Below are 10,534 nucleotides of genomic sequence, written 5' to 3'. Positions count from 1 at the left end.
TATTTCAGTCAAAAACAATATTTTTTCATAACTGAATTAAACTGAATACATTTAGTTGCACCCTAATTTATAAGAATTCGATCTAAACTGCTTTTTAATTACATGTCTGCAAGGGAGCAAACAAATAGTTAATTTTAAATTGAAGAGGATAGTTGAAAGACATGTAAGTATAGACACAGATTTTCAAACTTTAATCCTGTTTTCAAAGTATATAGTTTATCAAAAACAGTACACCTACAGATATTATTTATAAAAGTTTGAAGCATTCTGTTATTATTAGCATAAACAAATATGACTACATTTTATGGTATGACTAAACAGAAGGTTAGAAAGTCCCAAGTGTGCCGTTTTCCATCGAGCCACGGCTCTTTATTTAAGGGTGTTTCTCTCATCGGCCGCCAGGGTCGCTGCAGTGAACGAGTTCCTCTGTTCTGTGATGTTTAGGGGGTCCAGTCCGGTCCAGCCACACAGACCTGCGTCTTGAAGAGCAGGAAAAACTTCAGCAGAAACTTGTCTTCTGATAACGAGCTCTACACATTGTTCTCCAGATTCGGATCAGGAGCGGAGCACTTCTGGAAGCGCGCGAACATGGACGATCTAGGTAAAGACACCCATATTCCCACACGTTGTTTGCAGAGAGACACACCAAACATAGCGGAAAAAATAAGCGGTAGAGAGGCTAACTACAGTAGCCAATGAGCTAACTAACGCACAGGATCAGAGATACAAAGTAACAGTTCCATCGAACGCGACGTCACAGAGATACAATGTAACTCTTCACGTTCCATTCTGCTGAGCGCGTCATGAGTTGCTGTTACAGTTCATTATTTGACTATCATCGATCAAACTGAGGTTGATTGATAGGCTGTGTTGGGCTGAACGTAGTTTTTGCCCTTTGGGAAGCATCTTTAATCCACAAATGTTGTTGATCTCTTTAAAGTGGATCTGCTTGTTCGGAATCTTGCTGCTGTAGCACATTGTTTGTTATTAAGTTTGCATTTCTTTCCTTTATACATTCAGTCAGAGCCAGTTAAAAAGTTGATCAAATACACAACAATTGTAGGTTCTACCTCCAGACAAGAGAAAAAAAATCAAATAGAATCACACATGTGATCTAAGAAAAAATGTGAACATTAATTAAAGAGAAAATACCTACCGCAAAGATATGTGGTGTACCAACAGTCGAAATAGCAAATTTGACAGCTATTTTTGCTTAATTGGATGATGTGAATATGAGTTATTGATTGATAATAGCTGGGAGATGAGATACAGTTTTGTATTTATTGATTTTGTGAACTGCTGGTCAGATTATGAATCACTGAACTCCATGGGTGTGACCTCTTGGGACTCCACCCATAACATCCCTGTGACCCCTCTGTGACCTCAAGCAAAATAGATTGTTGTATTAGTGTCAGCCACATTACCACATAATACAATACTGTAGAGTCTGATTTGATTCACAAACTTGTAGCCAAAAATGACAATTTACTTCAAACGTACTTACCCCTTAGGCCATCCAAGATTTAGATGAGTTTGTTTCTTCATCAAATTTGGCGAAATGTAGCATTGGATGCTCCGCAATGGATGCTCTGCAGTGAATGGGTGCTGTCAAAATGAGAGTCCAAACAGCTGATAAAAACATCACAATAATCCACAGCACTCCAGTCCATCAGTGAACATCCGGAGAAGAGAAAACCTGTGTATTTGTAAGAAACACATCCATCGATATATTTTTAACTTCAAATGCTTCCTCCAGTGAAAACGTTTGTCTCCTGTGGTCCTCCCAGCACATTTGTTTAGACCTGTTTTGGACCATTTTGGCTTAGAAACTATTCTTGGTCTGAGCACATTTTTCTCCTGATTCAGACAAGATGACCTTTTTCAGTGGAGAATATAATATCATGGATAGAGGACTCGTATTTTAGCAGGAAGCAATGGTTTGGAGTAAAAACTTAATGATTGATTTGTTTCTTATAATCACACAGCTTTTTTTCAGTAATTTATTAATAGCCTGGAGTCATGTTGAGGTGAACTGTTCCTTTAATAAACCATCTAAGATTAGCTTTTTTTTGCTGGCCAAACTATGCACTTTTATGACAAGGCTCTTATTCTATATTGGTAAGTTATAGCGTTCGGCGATCAGATATTTCTAAATAATGACCATTGTGCTGGACAGCACTATATAACAGGTCAGTGTTTCTTACATAACCTTCAATCTCTCTACCGTCTCTACAGAGTCAGATAATAAAATAATTTGATCTCAGATCAGCATTTGCTCAGACAGCAAAGTAATAGGTTCGATTTTCAGGGAACGTGTGAACTGATTAACTGCTTAGCTTGAATGCAGTGTAAGTCGCCTGGATAAAAGCCATAGCTAAATGCACAAATGTAAATGTATATTCATTTCTGAAGTTGTCCTGTGATGAGTGGGATGATGTACAGTTAGCTGGTCATTATCACTTGATTGATTATCTGGTGTCTGAAGAAGGAATAATATCTGCTGGTTGTGTTTCGATGCGTGTTGTTTTGACCAAACAGCTTCTGTCTGCTGGAGAGAGAGAGCTCGTTCTGTCCAGAGCTGTCGGTGTGATGAGTTTGCATCACACGGGGAAGTCCAGCGCCTCTGTTTGGAGTGGGGAAGGGAACTGACTCACTCGAGGGTCAAAGGGCAAATGAGAGGAGTTTTTCCAGCCAGCTGCTCACAGTGGAATGCGTGTTTGATTGGGATTAAGAATTAGCCTGCTGATGAGGCCAGATGAGCCCAAGTGTATTTGGACACATCAGTAGAGCCCAAACAAATCCATTCGTTTACGTTTTAATTGTTCTGGATTCAATTTGAATGGTTTTTATTAAGTTTTCAAAATCAAAAAGTCTTTATAAAAACTTTAACATTGTAATAATCTGTTCATGTTAACAATAATAGGGCCTCATGAAATGTGTTTTACTGTTTCAGAAATGAGTTTTTCTGGATTCTCTGATTTATGATTTATCACACACATTTATTATTAAATATATGATATTACAATTAAAATAAATGCAAAAGTTTAACCATTTTTCTTTTAAAGTGTTTTGGATTCTGGTTAATTATAATAATTAAAAAGGATGCCTAATTAATTAGATTTAATAATGTTAACAATTTAATAATTTTACTATTTGAGCAACAATTAAGGCCATATGAAATATTTGGTCAGTGTAATCGGTTTTAATCTTTTTATAGAATTTAAGTTTTTTATGTTTCAAACAAATTTATTAGGCCTATTTTTTGTAAAAAATGGGTTAATGGTAATGTTTTAAAGTGCAATCAAATAAAATTTCAACAATTCATTTTATTTTATTTTTTATTTACAATTAAATTAAAGCATTGAAAAAAATCGGACTACTATTGTTGTTATTATTTTGTACATTTTATTGGGCAATAATAACATATTTCTGTTATAGTTTCTACAAGTTTATCCAAATTGTTATTTTAGTAGGTTCTAGTGAAGATCGTAGATTTTTCTCTCTGTATCTAATGATAATTTAGTGAAGTTAAACGGTAAAATGCTGTTAAAGTGACCTTCAGAGCAGCTGTAGAGATGAATTTCATTTTTTCGTGTTCTCATATGAGCCAGCAGATTCAAATAAATCACTAGTGTTTCAGAATTTGAATGCATTCACAGGATTCATATTTAAATAGTATTTTTGAGCTTTGATATTCACAGACAGTAGTCCATTTCCTGATTTGATTTTGTGTACAGCCTTAATTTAAATTTATTCATCTAAATTTTGCCAAATTCACTGACATGCTGTGTTAGACTGTAAATTCCATCACTGTGGCTCGATTCTGTGTTTTCCAGATTACGTTTGCGTGTAAGTGTATTAAAAAATGAAAAAGCCATATGAAGTGATTCCTAACGTCCCGACCCCAGCACGGCTCCCCAGAGCATGAGTGGAATTCATAAAAAGCTCTGTATTCTCCCCTGTGGTGCTCCAGAGATGATGAACTGGGTTTACGCTCACACACACACACACACTGTTAAAGAGGCTGTTGTGGTCATAACACACAGGTGCACAATGAGCGTGTTGTTCGAGCGAATGCTGTTTCTCATCTGGGCCTCAATGCACGAGTCGTCAAGGTTGTAGTTTGTGGGGAATCACAGAACAATGCTGATTTGTCTGTTGAAGGATTTGTCTTTGGCCCACTCAACCACAGCCTGCTGAATCACTAATGCTTGATCAGATGCCTTTTAACATTTTCTAGTAAAACCTTAACAGCCGTCTGATTTATTAAAGAAATGTAAAACAATCTAATGCAGTTATATAGGAATTTCTGTACTAACTGACCCCAACAATCGTATGCGTCCCTACATTTTATCAGCTGTTTGATTTCTGTGGCGTCAAAATCTCTTAATCCTGTATATTAGCTATCGAATGTAATAAACAGGTTCCTGTAGCTCAGTGGTAGAGCATTGTGTTAGCAGCGCAAAAGGTTGTGGGTTCAGTTCCCAGGGATCACACATGCTGGTAAAAAAATTATAATAAATAAAATGTGTAGCCTGAATGCACTGTAAGTAGCTTTGGATAAATTTAAATGTAAATCAAATGTGGACAGGAGAGATTTCTTGTGATAAATCCTATCATATCATTTAAGAAAAATATTTAAAAAACATGCTGCTGTCTTTTATGAAAAAAGTTTCAAAAGGGGTCGGTATTAGATTTGATGTTTTTGAAAGTTTCTTCTGCTAACCAAGGCTGCATTTATTTGATAAAAATACATTGAAATGTTAAAATATTGTTGCAATTTTAAGTTAAAGTTTTCTATGTGAATATGTTGTAAAGTGTAATTTATTTCTGTGATGCAAAGCTGAATGTTCAGCATCATTCCTCCAGTCTTCAGTGTCACATGATCTTCAGAAGTCATGAAAATATGATGATTTACTGCTCAAGAAACATTTCTGATTATCAACGTTGAAAACAGTTGTGCTGCTTCATTTGGTTATGGAAACCATAATACATTTTTTGAAGACTCAAAAAGCGCAGATCAGCAGAAATAAATCTTTTTGTAACATTGTCTTTACTTTCCCATTTTTATAAATTTATTGCATCCTTGCTGAATAAAAGTACTTACCTACAGTATACGAATAAAATCTTACTGACGCTTTTGAACAGTTGTGTATTTAATTTGATTCACAATGATTGTGATTCTTCAGAACTCGCCCACACATCCTTCTGACTTGCTCTGATTTAGTTTTGTTCCACAAAAAACTGCTTGTCACTGGAATATGTTTGAAAAAGGAGGAATAGAAAACTCAGACACAGACTATATTTCCCAACACACACACATCACTCTTTGGCCCGACCTGCCCTCAGACCCAGTCTTCAGGGTCCTGCCTCACTTCCTCAGGAAACAGTAGAGAAGGAAGTGGCTTTGTGTTGAGCTCCAGGACCATGTTTTAGACCCACTCAAGAAGTTCAGAGCTTCTGAGATGAGTCGGAGCAGTGTTGGTGTGTTCTTGAAAACAAATCAACATCATCTCTGCCATTATTTGCTCACCCTCGTGTCAGTCCAAACCTGACAAAAAAATACTGAAACGTTTTAAGGACAATATACATTGGTTTGTAATGATTCCTTAAAATAAGATTGTGAGAAATGATTATGAAATTGCAATGCTGTGGTTTAGAGTGAAGCGTGGAACTGTGTTCATCTACACGCGAGCAGCTCATTATCTCCATCTCTGTATCTGAGATCATTTGGGAATGCAGCATCTTTCCAAACTTGATTAAAGATAACTGATAAAGGAGCAGCTTTAAGGGCTTCCCATCAGAATAAATGTTTGATGTTATAATGTTTGTTTGAAATTAAGACCTCCTTAAACATAAGTATTGTAATTTTACAGGTGTAATGTAAAATACAACTATTATTATTGTAAGTACTCAAATATTTTGCAGTGAAAATTTTAGTTTTGTATTGTTTTTATTTAGTGTATTTTATTTTTGATTTAGTAGTAGTTATAAAACCGACAAGTACAACAGACTTAACTTGGAATTTCTACATCACATTTAAAATCATCATCAATTGTTTTTTTTTTTTTTGTTTTTTTGTATATTTGTGTCTCTGGAGCACAAAAGCAGTCTTAAGTCTCTGGGGTATATTTGTAGCAATAGACAACAATAAATTTTTTGGGTCAAAATGATCGATTTTTCTTTTATGCCAAAAATCATTAGGATATTAGTTGAAGATATTAAGTAAATGTCCTACTGTAAATATATCAAAAATGAATTTTTGATTAGTAATATGCATTGCTAAGAACTTAATTTGAACAACTTTAAATATGATTTTCTCAGTATTTAGATGTTTTTGCTCCCTCAGATTCCAGATTTTCAAATGGTTGTATCTCAGACAAATACTGTCTGATCCTAATAAACCATACATCAATGGAAACTTATTTATTCAGCTTTCAGATGATGTATAATTTCTGAAAAATTGACTAGGGATGCACCGGTTGACCGGCCATAAATCGGAACGGGCCGGTTTTTGCTTAAAATACGCGATCGGCAATCTGCCGGTTTATGATCTTTTTTCGTCCGGTTTTTCCGGAAGTGCGCCTGTGTGCACATACTACATTGTAATCATTCGCTATGTCATTTTTGTGGAAGTATTTCGAAATCTGTGCTCAGGACATGGTTAGCCATTCAGCACTGGACGTGCAGAGCTTCATGTCTGAGGCACAGATAGCAGGAAGCGAACAGACGTTGGTGTACTGGCGCACAAATAAGAGTCCCTTTTTTTTTTTTGTAAAGTAGAACTTACATACACGTTTGAAAATCCAGAAGTAAACGTCAGTTCTGCTTAGCATGATTATTTTTATTTTACCTTAAAATTACATAGACTTAATTTGATTTAAAAATCACCTGCTGTAGCACACTGAAAAAAAGTGTTTCATTCATCCAATTAAAAAAATTTCTATATTTTTTAACTTGAGACAATAGTTATTTATTTTTCATTGGCTCAAGTAAAAAAATAAAGATGTGAATCATTACCCATTTTTTTTTAATTGGATGAATGAAACACGCATCTTTGTTTTATTCGCACCGACATTATTTGATTTTAACATTTTGAAATAATATTTATATACCATACTTCTATTTAGTCTCACTGGTAAAGACCTTTTTTAAATTTAAAACCAAATTTAAAAACTAAAACGAATACTGAATGCTGATTAAGAAACCTCTTATTGAATGTGTGTTGATTGTGTTGTTTGGACTGTAGAACTATGCAGTTATTGCATTTAATTTCACATGGTTACAGTTCATCTTTTCATTTAAGGCCAGTTCTCTGTAGTTTCAACTCAATTCAGAAACAAAAGCTAAATGCTGATGTCTGTAACATCTAAGTTTGTACTGAATGTAGGCTACTTTCTGTGCAGTTACTGCTGTTAATTTCAGATGGTTACGGTTATTGTTTTCAATAGACAAAAGCCAGTTTGGCCTATTAAATACCAAATAAACATCTTGTTTATGCACACTTTCCTTCTTTCTTGTTCGTTGCTTAAAGATAAAAAAAAAAAAAAGGGAAATCGGTAACGGCCAGTTTGCTTGTAAAAAAATCGTTATCGGAATCGGCCATGAAAAATCATGATCGTGCATCCCTAAAATTGACCCTTATGACTGGTTTTGTGCTCCAGGGTCACATTTGAACAGCGTTATATTGAAAACTATTTTCAAGTTCCTCACTTCGATTAATTTCAGTCCTAATCAAAATAATTTTTAGGGACTTCTTCCCTCTGATAGTTGAGAAGTGCTGGTCACACACACATCTGAAACAAGGGCTTTTATCACGTGTTCCATTAAGTACAGCATGCAGAATACTTGAGGATTAACTTAATAATGTTGCCAGGTTTTTATCAGCGGAGAGTCTTTTGACTCATTATTGTGTCATTTCTGGAGTATTGGTCTATCTGTTCTCAATTACGATCAAAGCGAGGGTTTGCCATGTGTTTGCCTGCTGTTATGAGGTGATTTGGATGAACACGCTTGAACGTTTCCCCTTCTCTGTTGGCCTTTTCCTTTGACCTGGTTTTCAGTGCCCCGCTCCCTCTCTCCCTCTGGCCTGAGACACAGTGCTGATTGTTTTCCTGATGGCTTTGGATGTTCCAGAACTCCTAGTTAGAGCGGAATTCTTCCCACATGAGTGGATTTGGGAGATACTCCCTGTCTAAATGTTCCACTGGACTCATCACAGACATCGGAAGTGTGTTTTGACCAGTGGTGTTCTATAGAGAATCACGTGAAGTCCATGTACACATAAAGCTCAGCTGGCACAATAATCACCAATTTCTACACAAAAAAAGAATGCAGTGCTGGCTGTTGCATTTAGCACATTTTCTCACTGCTCACCAAGGCTGCATTGATTTGATCAAAAATACATTAAATACAGTAATACTGTGAAAAGTAATCACTATAGTCTATTGCTAAATTTAAAGGTTTTATTTCAAATAATTTTTATGTTTTAAAAAAAAACTTTAAAAAAATAGTTAAATATTTGAAATCAGTGTTTAAAAAACATCATATTCTTAAAATCAAGTATTATCTTCAAAACATGATAACTTGGGACACACTGCACAAGATATAAAGAATAATTTTTATAGACTGTATCTTGAATAGAAGCATATTTTGCCTTACTACCCTAAATGTGCAAAATGTTGATTGTGACAGATTTGTATTTATTTTTTTAAGTATTTTTTATCATTATAAAAGTGCACAAATAAATGTGATATTAGTCGGTAATCTTAATAATTAATAAGAGAACAATTTAAATCAATTGTAATTGTATCACAGTATTGATTTATAATTATTTTTAAAAGTGCTTTTTAATTAAATAAAAAATATCAATACAAATGCAGGAAAAAAAATTAGATTCAAAGTTGGTCAGCTGAAATAAATAAAAAGAAAAAGAAACACATTTTAATTGGATCAGAATGTTGATTTGTAATCATTTAAAAAAATTACTCATAGTTATACAAGTAATTTAATAAAAATGCACATTTATTTTCAAAGTTGGTAAACTTATTAATTCATAATAATAATAATAATAATAATTCAAATTGGATTGCGATTGCCTGAATCGAATCAGAAAGGATCATGAGGGGCCTGTAGATTCTCACCCCAGTATTTGTGGTTTCTGTGGGTCTTTTCCAGGTTTAACACGATGAACTCAGATAGAGAGTCAGCCAGCACTTATCTAAATAACCATCCAATCAGATCTGAGGCACGTGTGCATGTACGAGACGGTTGGATGTTCTCACTTCTGTCATACGTAGGTGTCCAGAATAGACACGGGACCCCCAGCCTGCTTGGCTTGAAGTCCTGTTGGGAAGAGCTTTTATTTTGGGTGCCGAGTGTCGACTTTCTGCAGGGGTGGGGTCTGAGAGTCTCTGAAATATCCAGCAATCCTCATCTTTTTTTTAATGTTATTTTAACTCCACCCCACCCGTCTCCTCCGCAGATGTCCATTACCCCTGCTTTTGACTGCCATCTTCTCGTTTCATCTCTTGTGCTCCCGGCTGTATTGAAATAATATCCTGCCTGTTGTTTCTTTTGTGACCCATCCAGTTGGCCCCCTCGCACACCCTCTCTTGCCTCTCTGTTATAAATATCAGTGTAAGTTTGGTTAGATGGTGTAGAGTTTCCTTTGATGAGGTCGCCAGCTTTGGCCTTTGGTCTCCAATCATAAACAGGCAGAGTTTGGCCTCTTCTGACCGTAGGAGAATCACTGCTCACGCTGACCTGGACTCAAAGGAATAGTGCACCCAAAAATGAGATTGTACTCATCTTCAGACCGTCCAAGAACTAGATGAGTTTGTTTCTTCATCAGATTTAGAGAAATGTAGCATTATATCACATACTGTACTCAGCAATGGATGCTCTGCAGTGAATGGGTGCCGTCAGAATGAGACTCCAAACAGCTGATAAAAAAATCACAATCCACAGCAGTCCATCAGTTAACATCTTGTGAAGCCAAATCCATTATTAAGAACTTTTAATCCTGAAAAAGTTGCTTCTAGCTAAAATATGAGTCCATAATCCATAATAATGCTTCCTCCAGTGAAAAAGTGGTCTGAATCAGGAGAGAAATCTGCACAGATCAAGCACCATTAACAAACCAAAACAGCTCTTAAACAAACATGTTGGTGGATTCTGATGTGAGAGGAAAACAGGAGACATCACTGGAGGAGACATTAATATGGATTATGGACTCATATTTTAGCAAGAAGAGATGCTTTAACATTTAATTCAATTCAAGTTTATTTGTATAGCGCTTTTTACAATACAAATCGTTACGAAGCAACTTTACAGAAAATTATGTTTCTACAATATTTAGTAGTAGCTTATAAGTGGTGACTGTCAGTTTTTGAACGTATGACAGGATTTTTAGAAAAATTAATACAAGACGTAGTCAGCCAGACGATGAACATTATTAATATTATTAATAATTATTATATGATGCAGTAGCAATTTTTGTTAGTTAGGTTTGTTGATTCAGGGCTAGCATCAT

At 35.4% G+C, this 10,534-nt stretch overlaps 2 protein-coding genes across 5 annotated transcripts in view; both read left to right on the top strand.

Moving 5' to 3' along the window:
• LOC132098121 (endophilin-B2-like) overlaps positions 1–10,534 on the top strand; it is a 320,795-nt gene that overhangs the window by 283,310 nt on the left and 26,951 nt on the right. The window lies entirely within an intron of this gene.
• The window catches only part of pxnb (paxillin b), a 35,777-nt gene continuing 25,648 nt past the window's right edge, over positions 406–10,534 (top strand). For 2 of the 4 annotated variants that reach the window (XM_059504269.1, XM_059504268.1), the window contains exon 1: positions 406–601. In XM_059504269.1, coding sequence (XP_059360252.1) covers positions 589–601 — 13 coding nt within the window. In that variant the 5' untranslated portion in view covers positions 406–588. The remainder of the gene's footprint in view (positions 602–10,534) is intronic. The other 2 variants (XM_059504270.1, XM_059504271.1) reach the window with 2 other exon arrangements.

The sequence above is a fragment of the Carassius carassius genome, chromosome 21, assembly GCF_963082965.1.
Source record: "Carassius carassius chromosome 21, fCarCar2.1, whole genome shotgun sequence".
Lineage (NCBI taxonomy): Eukaryota > Metazoa > Chordata > Actinopteri > Cypriniformes > Cyprinidae > Carassius > Carassius carassius.
Note: the sequence above shows the minus strand (reverse complement) of the source record. Positions and strands in the feature narration are given on the sequence as shown.